General features: G+C 39.4%; 1 protein-coding gene and 1 pseudogene across 2 annotated transcripts; both read right to left on the reverse strand.

Annotated features, from left to right (window-relative positions):
- LOC146469776 (uncharacterized) lies at positions 1–1,751 on the reverse strand (annotated as a pseudogene). The gene is made up of 2 exons (XR_014867153.1): positions 1,415–1,751; positions 1–1,166 (listed from the first exon to the last, which is right to left on the reverse strand). The product of XR_014867153.1 is annotated as an uncharacterized LOC146469776 (transcript).
- A 6,108-nt stretch (positions 1,752–7,859) lies between these two features.
- Positions 7,860–12,254, reverse strand: LOC146469777 (E3 ubiquitin-protein ligase DZIP3-like). The gene is made up of 2 exons (XM_085122855.1): positions 12,127–12,254; positions 7,860–8,520 (listed from the first exon to the last, which is right to left on the reverse strand). The coding sequence occupies exon 2, from the start codon at positions 8,493–8,495 to the stop codon at positions 7,860–7,862; it is 636 nt and encodes a 211-aa protein (XP_084978981.1). The 5' UTR covers positions 8,496–8,520; positions 12,127–12,254.
- Positions 12,255–15,611: the final 3,357 nt, after the last annotated feature.

Consider the following 15,611-nt stretch of genomic DNA (forward strand, 5'->3'; position numbering starts at 1 on the left):
TTACTGATGGAAAGTGATGTTTACACTGCCGATTTTACATGAATTGAACATATTGCTGTATGCCGTGGACGTCACAACTGTGCTGTGGTTTGCCATTCCTGTCAAGGAGCTGTTCATGTTCATGGTGGAACTTGTACTCGGCAGCTGCTGAAATGGACTTCTTGTAGCTGTACTTTGCTGAACGGCAGATGTTTGTGCTCCTTCAACTTCGCAAAGAGCCACTGTCAAAACGTCGCTGCACTTTCGAAGCTGATTTACTGATGGCTGATTGTGATAGCTTCGCAAGCTCGCTTCATTGCGGTAGCCAGAAATTGCCATGATCTCTCGATCTGTTAATCCGGCGTTGGCCCACAGCGTTATGGCTGTGCTCTCACCGAATGGTTGGTGTAGGTACGGGACAGACCTGCTTCGGCACTGATTTCTTTCATTAACTGAATGAAGACAACTTGTTCTTTCCGAGTGGCCGATTTTCATACCACACTTTATCTGAAGGGCGCCAATTTCTCTTCGGATACTAAGTAGTGCATCGCATTGTGGTTTGAGCTTTGTGAGGAAGACTTCCAGAGCAGAATAGCCATCGGTTGGACAGGTGGTTTTGTACATTCGGCCATTTTTTTCGAAGCTCTCCACTTCTGAAATTCCCCCTGGATGGTTCTTTGTCGTTTCGTCGTGCCTCATGGTGACGAAAGGGCAGCCTGTTGCATCTCTCTCAAACGCAAAGCTTGTTTTCTTGAGGTTTCTCTGGCCTTCAAACCCACGACGACACCAAAACAGAGAAACATGAAACCAGACGTTTCTCAAGAGGGACAGCGGCTAGGTGAGTGAAAAAAGTTCACTTGTTTTGAGCTTAGTCAGGTCTTCTTTTTCTATTGCTGGTTTGTGCTTGGTGTTTTGCATGCCTTCTTGTTTAAGCTGCTTAATTTTTGCGTCAAGCATTTGGTTTGAGAGGACAAAACGTGGGTCGTGAGTGAACCTTATTCCTAAACTGTGTGGTGGTGTGTTTAGATATCTCTCAATGCCATTTCTTAAGGACAGAAGAGTCGCGCGGCTGTAATTTTCGCCTTCTTTATTTCTTGCTTCGGCGTAGAATTGCCTCAGATTCCTGTCCAGCTCTTCGACCGCCATTTCCTCCAGACTTACGCCAATAGCCTTTTGTTTACTCCACTCTAGGTGAACAGAGAAAGAGGAATTGTGATTTGAGCAGTTAAGATCAAATACCTTGTACTCGGGTTGAAGTCGGTTTTAATTGTTTTAAACGCTTAAAGTTATTTGTAAACAACTTGACTTTGGCATAACCTTCAATAAATGACAAATTTTGTACTGTTTATCAATACTGTTTAAGCCGTTTATTTTATAAAATAACAGTTTCAGTGGAAAGCCAGGCTAAAAGATTATTCATGTAATTAAAACCAACCTGTGAATACGGAAACTGCCCACTGTGTTGCCTGCTTGGTTTTTTTGGCTTGTGCATTTTCGACGATCGAGTCAAGTTCTTCGTTTTCCACATCGGCAAATCTTCTCTTTTTGCTCGACCTTTCTTCTTCTGTCTCAGTATTTAAGCTCTCCTTTTTAGAATTTGGCTCCGAATTTTTATTGTGCGGCAAAAGCACATCAAAGCCTGACAATATGTCGAAGTTCGGAAAGTTTTCGTCGCGCTCGTCGGCCATTATCGAGAAATCTCCAGCGGGAGAGCAGCGGGAGTTTACCGGTACAACAGTACATAGGTTTGGCAACTCTATTGACCAATCAGAACGCGCGTAGTATGTTAGTTATTTTATAATGTATTTTCGGATAAATTTAATTAACCCGTGATTGCCTGTGCGGTATGTCAATGTGTTGTTGTTGTGTTTCAACCCTATAAATCGACTCAGAAAGCTAGTAGATGTCTTGAAGATGAGCCATTTATCTTTTGATTTTTTTTTTATGTAGATAGCAAGAGTATAATAGTTAATTCGGTGAGATTTGACAGGAAGTTTGTATAGTGCGACATCAACTTTTGTGACGGGCGCTTAAAATATGTCGGCAAAATTTATCATGTAGATCGAGTCCCACGGTGGATCGGTTTCTAATATTTATTACTTTCAAACTTTGAAATAATGACGAGGTATTGTAAAGGAACTGAAATATTAAATACCTGCCTTCGAGATTTGTCGTTGAGTACAATAAAAACGTTAACTTCAGATGAGTGGATGGTTTTAGTTAAGTGATTTGCGCGACGGTAATAAGTGACAGCGAGCCATCGAACTAGTCGAAATACCCTGCACACTTTTTATTCTGGACACTTCGCTTTTAGCGGGCCAAAAAAGGCACTTCGAGAGCGTGAAAAGGAAGGATTAAGGTTAGACTTAACCTATAGTTTTGCTCCAGAAAACATATACCGGGACAGATATAGGCCTCTGAAATCGGCCCTAATTTCAATTCGAAATCTAACCCTCGAAGGTTGCTGTCTTCAACTATAGTGAATTAGCCCATTAAAAATAGGACTTGCGACTTCATTTTTACACTAAATGAGAGATAATAGAAAGATTTACTTGCAGCCGAGATAAAAAAACGGGAGTAGTTATCGTTGCTGTGTGCGAGGCTGGTAAAGATGCACGATTTTCCCGTTTTTCCGGGGGGCTGAAACGGGCGTGAATCCGTAAATTCAACTTTTCTAATTTTTAGAAAAACGAAAGAGCGATGGAACTTTTGATTGTGATTTTTGAAAAACATTTAGGTGAAATAAAATGAAATCTGAAATTTTCTCTTTGTCGTTGGATTTTTGATATTTACAGTCAGGAGCTCTTAAGGGTCTTGCTTTAGCCCTTGGCCTGTGACGACACGTCCTATGAATTTTTCCGCTGGCTTTCTAAGGTTAATCTTGGATTTGGTCAGCTTCAAGTTGGTTTCTCTTGTTCTTCCAAGGCGTCTAACCATGCAGGTTATCATCAAGGTCATTCACTGCTTCTTCTCTCCGTACCCCATGACTAGAGTAATATTATTGGCTCGCAAGACTACTACCCCCGGTAGGTCATTTCATGTCTCGTGAATGCTTGCATTGAACCAAATGACATTTGCAGGTAAATTAAGGTAGCGCCCAAACGGAGTCCAGAATGCTGCCTTCATGCTGCTTTGCTCGTCTAGACCAATGTGATAAAACCCATCCTTTCAATCCAGAGTGGAGAATACCTTGGCCTTTGCCAGTCTAGGGAGAATTTCTTCTAATGTGTGCATCTGGTACGTGGGAAGTTTCAGAGCTTTGGTTAGATCTCTAGAATCTATACGGATTCTAATCTTGGTATAAAATAGCAGTATAAGCAGTAAAAAGAGGCACCTCGAATAAACAGCGACTTTTGCTTTACACACAGAATTCGCCTGATGGAAATCTTTCAGTGGTTGTGACGTTTTTTTTTTTTTTTTTTGTAAAAAGGAAGACAGGCAGGTGTCCTAAGATAATCGTGTGATAATCTGATGAGCCAAAAAGCCCTTCGTTTTTCATTCGACGTCCACTATAACTTCATTTTCTATTCTGATAGTCTTACAATTTTTATAAACGGCGATTTTAAGACTCCTCATAAACGGCGTTTATAAGACCTTATAAATGGCGATTTTAAGACTCCTTATAAGCGGTGTTTATATAAGACGCCCTATCATTTTTTGTTATATAACTGGTCTTTTTTATATAAGGGTCTGTGCCCAGCCACTGATAATGATCATAATGCCATAAAGGTCAATAAAAGATGGGCAAAGCATTTAGAGGGCCACTAGTAATAAGGTGATGAGGAATATAATAATTTTAACGTTAAATATTACAAAAATTAAAACAATACAAGTTCTTTGGCAGCCTTAATACCGATACCAAGGTGGAGTGAGGGTTAATTAACAAAGGTTCGAACTGATTCAAAGTGTTATTATATGTAACAATAGTTGCATTGTTCAAAGTATTTTGCTGATCGTGCGAATTCAAATTACATAGGTGCTGGAACATGGCTGAGATATGGAGATATCGACCTCTCGCTCGAACCATAAAGCTATATTTCAACATTCATTCGATAAAATGAATAAAACTAACTCATCTCCAGCGTATTCTTACATGGCTTGAAGTTATTCCACTGTTTGGGCGGTCAGTGTAAAATGCAGACTGCAGACTGGGGGTAAAATGCAGACTCGGGGTAAAATGCAGACTGAACGCTACAGACCAGGGGTAAAATGCAGATTAAATTATAAAGACTATCTTTTTAGAAACACTCGAGGACTGTACTCATGTTCAATTCGATCATGGCTTTGTACAATGAACTCCTAAATCCAATTTAACCGTTTGTTGCTTTCCTTTTTGCCATAAAACTGTCATAAATATCCTTTCGATCGGCCCCCACGTTCGTTCGCCATGTTGTTTTTTTACTTCATAAACCGCAATTACCGGCTCCCGGGCGCAACTTCCCAGCCCACAGTAATTTGGCCGGCGGTAAATATTTTGTGTAACGCAATCGTAACGCAATATAAACTCAGCGGTCTACGATCGAATTGAACTCGAATTGAACTCTTCATGAAAGTTTTCTCAAAGGCTTCTTTTGTTTGTTCCACCGATGTGGCCGGCTCTTCCTTGTCCAGTGAATCTGTGGAATCTGCAGGTAAATTGGCTACAATTTCCACAAATTTCAACATTGAAGTAAAAGGCTGACCAAAATAAAAACAGTTCTCACGGTTTAAAATGAATGAATACTTTCCGGGATACAACTTGCCCAACCAAACAAAATTTAATTTAATTTAATTTAGTCTGCATTTTACCCCTGGTCTGCAATGTTCAGTCTGCATTTTACCCCCAGTCTGCAGTCTGCAGTCTGCATTTTAAACTGACCGACTGTTTGGGGGTTTCTTTGACAACACTGTTATTCCCTTCGTAAGAAAATCAGATGGAGGAAGTGTTCATTTTTAGACAAATGTGTGGGGATTTTCGCGACAAGGCATTTATCAAATTTTGCAAATAACGGGGTTTAGCTGTAAACAAAACAATTGCCACTCAGATGGATTTTCGAGACGCAAACTGCCTTCAAGTGGATTACGGCCGAAACCAAGTGGGCAGCCTTGACTTCGTCCTATGAAGGGAATAATAGTGGTGTCAAAGGGAGCTTGAAACATCAAAATAACCCCAAGCCACATAAGAATGCGCCAGAGATGAGTTGGTTTTATTCATTTTGGCGAATGAGTGTTGGCTGATAGCTTTATTTTACGCTCAGAATTTATAATATTTTATATCCTTACAAAGCCTTACATGTATATATAAGGCGCTCATTGACATTCTCAACCTTCTGCCTGTAACTCAATACCGCGCTTGCACTGAAAGGTTAGTTCGCAACAGCAGAATACAGTTTATGAAGTAGAATCCATATGAAAATAAGCCATGTGGAATTTTTCGTGTTGAGCCAATGACGTCACTTCCTGTAATTTGAGCCTTAACTTCCGGAACAAGGCCAAGTAATGGCGGCCGTGAAATCTCGAATAAAAAGCTAAAGAAAAAAATACTTCCAATCGCCGTAAAGGATTGAAATTTGGTAACATGAGTAAGAAGGTCATATTCTACACGAAAATGCAAAAAGATGTTAAATGAAATTTTCGTCTCAGGGGCACTTTAACTCAGTCACAAGTTTTATAAAATATGGCGAAATTGTTTTGGTATATATTCTCATAGATCGTGAGATCCGCGAAGTTTCGTTAAGGCAAGCTCTCAAAAAATACTAGAACAAATGCTAGCACTGATGTAAATAGATCGAGCGAGAACAGTCGCACTTGGCGAACACAGAAAACATTGTAAACCACGATGTAGATAAGGTAGATAAACTGCAGCAAGAATTCAACAAGCTCAAACAAATATTGTACACACATGTGTTGCAGAATTCTGCAAACAATAAAAATGTTGAAAAGTATAACAGTGTTATCTCTGAAAACCTAGCCACCACAACGGGGTTTCAAAATAAAAAAGGGCACAAAACAAATAACAAGCGCAAAGAGCGCAGAAAAAAATTGGTTAAAAAACGGATTGAGACACAAAGAGAAAAACACGAGAAATTGATAAAGAATTTTCCAAACCAACAACTTAGCGACAGCCTGTTAGCGTTATTTCTAAAGGGCTCAAATTTGTCCCGACACCGGTGACAGACGCGAATTACATTAGACGCCAACTCTTGTTAGACTTAGAACATTTCGCAAGACCTATGCGCCTAAAAGATACAATGGATTTCGTAAACTTTATAGGAAAGACCAAGGTCTCTCAAGATACTATCTTGGTATCAATGGATGCAACAAGCTTGTATACAAATATTATCATTATTATTATTATTATCACAGTTCAACTCGTGTCCTTCCTGTAGTTCCGCGAGAACAATGTCGCTAGTCAGCTGTAGTCAGCGCTTCCCAATTGCCTTCGAGTTCCTTGCAGTAGTAGCACTCGCTGATATTTGCTAGCAGATCACGGCTACAGTTACCACAAGTACACCTACATGGAAAATAATTCGTTCGAATGTATGTGAGTACTTGGCCATAGTTTTGACAGATGATAATGAAGAGCGCGTATGCAAAATGCCAGGTAAGAACTTTACCATCCACTAACACGCACTCTATTCTCCAAGCGTTTCGTCAAATCTTCCTCGAGTCGTCGCTTCTCCTCTTGTTCCTTGCGATATCTTTTTATCCATTCTTCGTCTGCTATCGGCTCGTCCGCGTACAGTTCGAGTGTATTACCATCTTCACACGTATTTTTTTCTTGTTTCGTGGACGCCATCTATCGCCTCAGCTCGACTTCGACGCTTTCAAATTCGTCCTAGCTGCTTTCTTCAGCGGTTTGCTCACTTTCCGTGTCAGATAAGTTTTCTGCCATTGAATATACTTATTTGGAGCTAATTTTTTCCTCCCTACCGGTGAATCTGACGATTTTCTTTCTGCTGCGAACGGACTTTACTGAAGGTCAAGTGAGTGCATAGATACGAGAGTTCCTGAATGTACGTCACGGGGCCCTATTGTGAGCCCGTCGGCATTCTTATCAGCGGGGCGGATTGACCGCAAGAAAATAGGATTTCAAAGATTTGTAAAATTCATAAAAAATTCGCGTTTTATGCAAATCAAAAAATTTTTTCGCGGAAGTTCTTCGGGTGATGTTTAGATTCAGATAAGAAAATAAAAAAAAAATCCCGTTATGGGCACTTTAACTTCGTGTGTCATGATGGCAACTTACCAGTTAACATTGATATAATAATGAGGAGGGGCGAAACAGCATAAGTGACATTTCACGTGAGGAGAATACTATGTCTACAATAGTGCTCTGTACAAGAAATTTCATCCAGGGCCCAGTTGTTCAAAGCCCCATGAATCTAATCCTGAGTTAACGTGAAGTTTGACTGGAGTTTAATTGCTTATCAGTAACCATTTTTCAAAAAACTTTTTGCCCTTCAGTTTTGATTTAGACTTACTTTATCTTATGTCTAGAGCTTTTAAAAACATTTTTAACAAGCAAGATAAAAACCTTGGTTAATTTTTAATCGGGGATTAGCATTAATCTTCTTACGAACAACCGGGCCCTGGATTGTAGCTACTTCCAACTCTCAGACTGCTTAGTTTCTTTTTATATTGTATGCAATAGTTTTCCCCTCTTTCTTTCAGTGGAATTTTCACATATTTTCCCTTGATAATCTGCAATTAATATCTACATCACTCAATGTGTAATAGCTGCAAACTTACTGACCACAGTATTTTTCAATATATTGAAATCATTATTCTGAGGTTTCCTACAAATTTGTTTTACCAACGTCCTAACCGAATTTAAAAGCGTCTCACAAACTGTGCTGTTTTAGTGTTTGTTTATTGTCCTGTTGCTTCATTGAGAATCGTTACCACATACCTTCTATTATTCCGAGTTTGTCTTTGGTAGTATCTTCATCTTTCTTCCACTCCTTTAACAAAAATGCATAGTGCTTTTCGTTGTCAGGATCCATGCAATCAGTTCTAAGCTTACTGATATCATTTACATAATTAACTCCAGCTCCCAGCCCTACCAGTGCACTACTGATATCTTTCCAGTATCTATCAAATGTAATATCATCCAGAGACGCCTGGTTGGTACCATAGAGAATATCTCTGTAGTAATTCACCCTGGCAATGTTAGCCTCAATACTCATATCTGCAGCAGGTGGAAGACTGTCCCAGCCTGTGGTGGGAGGACGTAAGCCACATATATTCCTCAGAAGTAAGACCAGTAGCGTGATGTCAAAGTTTACTGATGACACAGACGAAGAGATGGTGGGATACAACTTTTCCCATTGCGTAGGATGTATAATTCTTCTTTTCCTAAGGGACTGCAATATAGGCCGATGCGATCCCAAAGCCGCATGTAGACCTGCTGGTGGATGGATTTTGTCAAATGTGTCCCTGAGGGCTTGGGTTCCCACACCCACCAGAAGACGGCAAAGACGAGCATAGTTCGTTGTTTCCTTGCTGGATGAAAATGGTGCTGTGGCAGTAGCCATGAGTTAAATGAACGAGTGCACGAACCTACAAAAGTATTTTCATTTCAAGCAAGCATAAGTATGTAAACTATGTAAAAGTATTGGAAAACTAAAACAATAATCTAGTTTCACCCATAGCATAAAGTAAAAGGCAGAATGATATGAGAGTACAAGACAATTTAGTATGGATACACCAACTAAGCTCCCTTGCTATTTTATACAGATGCACTACCCTGCCATCTAGAAAGATTAGCCGTTGTTTATACATCCTACAGCATACTATACCAAAAATAAAGACTGGACTAAACCGGTTTCAGGGAAGCTTTTACTTGCTCTTATGAAAAATAAAAAAGACCTGGCACAAGTTTGGACCAAACAGCGATTAATTGTGGATTAAACTAAAGACTAAGTTCCCGTTAAATTAAACTTAAATTAATCTACACCTCAACTAAAAAAAGAAATTGTCTGTCTCTGTAAAAGCAAAAAAAATAATACAAACAACAATAACAACAGTAATGCGCATTGTACTCATTATAACTTTTAATAGTCATAGTTATACTTATAGCCACAGTCCTAGCCAAAGTTATGGCCATAGCCATAGCCAAAGTCATTTCCATAGTCATGGTCAAAGGCATAGTCAAAGCCTTAGTTACAGTCAAAGTCATAGTCACAATCACATTAAGGCCATAACACGGTTACACCGACAGCCATAGTCCTCGCCCTAGTCAGACATAGGGTGCGTTTATTTGGGGTGATTCGGATCACAGTTTTTGATCCAATATCATTCGGATCATGGTGCACCAGAGGAATTGGCCTTTCGTAGTTAGGATCAGTTACTATGACGGCGGGCTTGAAATTTGCGCGCGTCAACAGAAACTCAATGGGAAGAGGCGCTAAAATTGAAACAAAAACAAAAAGTAATACAAAGCTATTAATACCGTACAGCGCTTTCAACTAGAAATAATACAATAAAATCAGTCTAAATCAAGGCGGCTCGTTCTCGAGAGACAATTTTTGAAATGGCAGTTTCCTTGAAAAGCGAAGGTTTATGTACAAACCACTTCAAATGTTTGCACCGAGATGGAATAGCCATAGCCTTTATCATAGTCATAGTCATATTCATAGGAACTAACCTCGTTCTTGTGTTCAAAAATCAAAATATTTTTCCTTGAACGAGGCTAGTCAGGATAATTTGAATACCGACAAAAGATGTTGAAATGTCAAACATAAATAGTAATAATATTGGTAATTATAATTTCAAGGGTCATAGTCATACTTACATAGCCACGGTCTTTCTAACCCATAGCCATAGCCAATAGTCATAGCCATATCCATGAATATACCACACAAGTGAATAGTACTTTTCGCGCGCGCTGATCGGCTAGCTCGGATGTGATTCAAGTACTATTCACCTCCGAGCAGCCGAAGAGAAACAAGATGGCTTCATGTTTCGTCACGGTTACTTAAGAGGAAATTATTTCGATAATCGAGGTCGCTGTTTAAAAAAATACGCAAATGGCAGCAAGGTTTGGTTTGACGACATTAAATGGTAAGTCAATTAATCTTTTCAACCTCATACTCTAAGGCGAAAAATGAAAATACAATCCATTGTTTACGAAAGCTGACGAGCACTAAAATTACAGTGAAAACAGTGAAAGATCTAAATTTTTCAGCATGGATTCAACAACAAGACGAATTTCACAGAAAAATTGAAGAAATGACTATGTAGGAACTCAACAAGTGTCTCCAAAAGTTTTATTTGTCTGCAAGAAAGCAAGACGGAACTTTCTACAATAAGAAATCGCTTGCCGCGTGACGCGCGAGATTTTAAAATTTCGTACCATTTGTCGGTTTACATAGGCAAGTAAAAACTAGCGATATAATGTTCCGACGTTTCGGCGACGTCATGACGTCATTCTCAAGGAATGAATAATATAAGCGAGTTCAACGGAGTAAGATCTTAGATTTACATAATGGAGTAATTTAAATAAATACGCGCAGATGGAATCAGTTTGCACATTCAAGCGTGGTCTTAATTGTTTGATGTACAGCATTTCGTTAATTAAACAATCAAACTTGTCCTACATTTTTTCAGTACTTTGAAACAGCTAAAGAGGTCTTCAGGGACTGCGCTCGCGTGATCGTTATCATAATGTTTACGCACAGAGGATGAAGTGCTGTTGTAGCCAACAACGCGCGCATGCAGATGACCACGAGGTTACATTGAAAACAACACATTGTTGGCTAACTAACTGTGGCTTGTCGGTATATTGTCAGAAATAAAATAATTTTTTGGTCCGCTAGTTATTCAGCATGTGTGGTATATACTAAAACAATTATTTACCTCAGTGTTGGTAAAAGTGACGGATATTTACCGAACCGCGAAGCAGCGAGGTAAATAATCATCACTATTCACTTCCACTTCGGTGAATAATTGTTAACTATAGGCAAACCCAAAGTGAAAGTCTAAGCATACTCATAGCCTTGGTCAAGGTCAAAGTCAAAGCCATAACCATATCAAAGAAGCTATAATCTACCCATGGTCCAGCCTTAGCCAAGATCATAAGGTTCCGAAGCCATAGCCATAGTCAAAGTCACAGCCAAAACCATAGTCATAGTCAGAGTTATAGTTATAGCCATAGTGATAGACAGTCAGAGTAGGTCACAGAGCAATAGCCACAGTCACAATCAGAGTTATAGCACATGGCGCTTATGCATGCAGCGTCCAAATTGCAATTGCATTCGTTAAATTATAACAGTGTAATGCACTTTGAGGTGGATTTACTGTACTTATACAGAGTTTATTCTTACAACCACTTTTCAGTAGTTTGTTTAGAAACAGCTATCAACTTCAAGCTCTGAAAAGCTCTGAAGAGTCGTGCCATTTCCGGGCAACAGACCGAAGCGAGGACCTTAGTATTATGTCACGATAGCGTAGCAACAGAAGTATGCTTGAAAATTTACAGTTTATTCCTAAATGATACCATCCTGAAACCCCGAATGGTTATAAAGAAATGTTAACAACAAACGTTCTCCAGGAAAGGAAAGATTACAATCAAATTTATTAAAATTATGTTGTATCCAGGAGCCATAACCGGGTAACTTTAGGTCACTTACATGTATGAATTTAGTTTGATCAAGATGAGTTCGCGAAATCGATGGTAGATTCCCACTGAACGTGCGATAATGCCTAAAGTATTTTGAACCAAGTAGGAACTTTTATATGTATGAGAAAAGGGAAAAGCAAGCGTCAACAAGTAAAACGAATTGAATTCAGCTTAAAATAATTCAATTTTTATTATAATAACTTATTGTGTTTGAGTTCCGCTTCCACCGATTTGTAAATGATCACAAAGCAGACAATCCAGTTCCTTCTCACTACTTACTACAGACAACTGCTGCCGAGATCGGAATTGCTCGAAGTTTTTAAATGTTAAATCCATCTTCAACGAACACAATATGGCTATACTGCAATTCCATTGAGAAAGTTACCTTTCCGACCGGGCTGCTTGATTATAATGTATAATGTTGTTTAGCGTCGTCCGTCCAGGTCCGTCGTCCGACAAAGTTATCGCTTCATATCAAACTGACCGTATTTTATACTGCTATGTTCTCTATACCGTTATTTTAAAATCACAAACATCTTTCCTACCTTCTTTGATCGACAGAGTTTCCAATGAAGTTTAATTAAGCATTTCAACGTTTGTACTTGAAAAAGGAATGGCGTCTTGAATGCAGGAACGTACCGTGTCATAAGAAAACATCGACTCCGACCAAATGCATATTTTGAAACGGAAATGTAGGAAATGGAAATTTGGGAATGAGAAATTCGGGCCGAATGCTCCCCGGTTGCTGGAAAAAAATTGCTTCGAGGGCCGGGGAAGGTTCAAGTGATGGATGAAAATATAGGAACTGTTTAGAGCACGCTCGCGTATAAAATCCAGCTAATGCAGGCAGGGTGCAGATAGAAATGCCTCTTGCAAGCTGACAGCTTACTGAAACTAGAAAAATCCTGCAGCAGTTCACAATCAGTTCACAATCAGCCGCGTCAAATATTCTTCTTGTCAGTTAAAAAAATCGCAAACTTGGTTTCCTTTGCGACATAATCGTCGACGTTTTGTATTATCTCGTAGAATCCCTGTCTTATGTATTTGCGTGAGAGGAACGGATGCGTTTTTAATACCATGTAGGTTTTATCCACTGGCCTGTCAATAAGAGCTCGGCAGTTCCTGATGAATGTACTGTCAAACTCAAATTCTGATTCGAACGAATAACCATCCAAATTCCAAGCGTTCAACTCGATTTTGCTTGCACGGAAAATCTGATCTTTTAGCCATCTGGTAGTCACGAGAGTTGAGTTGTTTTTAGTTTTTCCAAATCTGTGTGGTTCTTTCGGCTTCATTCAGTAGCGTAGGTTGTTGCTCTCTGAGAGACGTCGTTAGGTCTTGACCTCACTTGAGGCCTGGACGATATCTTTCTGGCCATTCCCCTTTCTCTCAGGATCGCTTCATCATAGAATGTCTGAGACTTTATGTTCTCTCGTGCCACGACTTATTAATTTAGTATTGTAACTTAGTTACAATTTTATTTAGTACGATATTTGTATTTTCTTTTTTCTTCTTCCTCCACCTCGATCAGTTAGCTATATACAATCAATTGTTATTAGTATATTTGCTTGTGAAATAAATAAACGTTTTGTTGCTGTTGTTGGTGTTGTTGTTGTTGATAAGGTTTGGTATAAAAGTAATGACATGATTTGGGTTAAAGTAAGCAATAAGCTGAAATACGAGGGTCGTAATTATTTTAATCGAAGAACACTAGCACTATACACTGCTTGTCATTAGACAAATGTTCCCTTTACTTATCTCACAACTGAAACTGTTTTCTCCATTTCTTTTTCTTTACAGAGATAATTCATCAGCGACAGGACGCCGTCTCTTCCATTGCGGTCTGTGATCCGTGCTCATGATTAATAAAACTCATGACTTGAATTTTGTACAAACCTCTGAGAGGAGCTGAGCGATGCTATCCTGCAAAATATTTTGAGCCGGTCTTACAGATCCAATATATGAAATGCCATTGTCTAAGGACGGAAAAATCAGTTAACAAGGCAGACTTGAGTTAAATTTAACTAGATTCGCCGAATAATCTTAACTTCATTTAGCAACAACTAAGCTGATTTATGTTATTCGCTGCTTATATTATTCGCACGTTAAGGAGTTTATCAGTGGCTGATCGATCGAAAACCAACTTCTTGTAAGGTGGAGGTCTCGCAGTGAAAAGTAAGCTCTCGTGTTATTACTACTCGTGATACTTTTTGTGGCTTTATAGGACCGGATGGAGAAGGCCAGACTTGAAAAATCCGACGGCTACGACATTGAAAAGTCAGAGTGACTGCGCGTATCGTTTATGCTGAATCCATGGTGATTTTAACATATTCAGCTCAAGTTGAGCAAGGCATTATCGTGACTTGTATACCTGCCAGTATTGATATCGGCAAATTCAATTATTACACTCGTGTTTGAGAGCATCATGCCAGGTGATTGCAGTTATTTTCGTGTTTTGACGACTGAAAAACATTTCAAACTGAAGCCATCAAAATAAAGAGTGAGAAGCTCAATATCAGTGACGCTCCCGTCTCGTCTCAGGCTATATAGGTTCCTTCTCCCTCTCCCCTGCCTCCCCCTCCCCCATCACCAAGCAAAACAAAGCCAAAAAATAACAATAAAAAAGTAAAAAAATAAAAAAAAGCCATAACTTAAGGGGATCGGGACCTCACTTAAAGGTGAAAACCTGCTTTACTTGACCTTCTTCCAGATTATTCTAACTTCTTTACAGGTAACTTAATTTGCATCATGTTGCTGCCACTCGTTATCCAGGGGCTGAAAGGAAGAGGAAAATTCACGGTCGTATTCCACAATCTCCATGGCAAAGGCCTGCAGTGCTTTTCAGCTAGGTGTCAAAATACATCTGCGTTTGCTTTTTTACTGCCTTTGCCACGTTCTATAATTACTTTAACAATACTCGCGCGGTAGCTGATACGTCTGTTAAAAACAGGATTTTTCTACAAGTCTTTGACAAACTGTCCTTGCTGGCCAGACTATGATCTACGCGAGTGAAGCAGATTTCAGATTTGACAAATTTTCTTTGACAAATAAAAAGAGACCGTACATTTGCTATAGCAAATATTTACACGAACAAAACATTTGCCGTATAATTTTTTTTTTTTTTTTGAATTTACGGGAAAATCTTTGCAATAGTCTGATATGGCCCCAGTCGAGTCGCCTCTATGAGAAGATGCGCCTGAATAAGACTCCGTTTTCCCTTCCCATCATGCACTTCCCACGTCTCAAGATTTTAGACTACGAGAAACAACTGCGCACGAGTCAGGAAAATCGTGAGCATTTTGGGGCTTAAATGAAATCAGCGAATAGCTCCAATTTTTTTTCAAATTTCGAACTGGCGAGTTCTGACTCATTGAATCTACTATTTTGTTACGAGGTTGAAAAATCTCGATATATTCGCCTGATTAATGCGTCTCGTGTTTACCTCGACGCATTACCCGACGTCTAAGACAGAATTATGGCAAGAATTATGCTATTGGTTCCGTAAAGGAAGGGAAGAGAAAAATGGTCGCGCTTAGCTCAGAGGTCACCACACTGAAGCTTTCTCGTTTCTGAGCCTGTGATCTTGTTGATGGCACCATTAGGCCGTTGTACGTCACTTTTTTTTCCAAATGTTTGTTTGTTTGTTTGTTTGGCTGCGAGTACATACTTGTCGCTGAATCATCTTCATTTCACTGCCGGCAAGCACTAAATGGGGTTCTGCATAGGGGTTCTGGATTCTAAGTGAGTTGTTAAATTTTTAAGCCATTTCTCTCAGCTATCGACTAAAAATTCGACTAATTCTAAGGCATGGGCCAATTATGACAGTTCTCAGTTAACGTTTACTCCTCACGTGTTTTTTTCAATTGGTTTTGTATCGCATCAGCTGGCTCCCTCTCACCAGCCCGTCAGTGTTGAGTATCATCCGAAGAATACCGAAGAACTTACGAGTGATTCCAATCACTTTCGAGACTTAAAGAACACAGGTTCTTAATTTCTAACGATCGATACCACGCTTGTAGAAACAACCTGT

Source organism: Pavona decussata, unplaced genomic scaffold (genome assembly GCF_977016875.1).
Source record: "Pavona decussata unplaced genomic scaffold, jaPavDecu1.1 SCAFFOLD_119, whole genome shotgun sequence".
In the NCBI taxonomy this organism is placed as follows: domain Eukaryota; kingdom Metazoa; phylum Cnidaria; class Anthozoa; order Scleractinia; family Agariciidae; genus Pavona; species Pavona decussata.

Excerpts from the sequence above, each read along its gene's own strand:
- LOC146469777 (XM_085122855.1), bottom strand. The coding sequence starts at position 8,495 with ATGGCTACTGCCACAGCACCATTTTCATCCAGCAAGGAAACAACGAAC.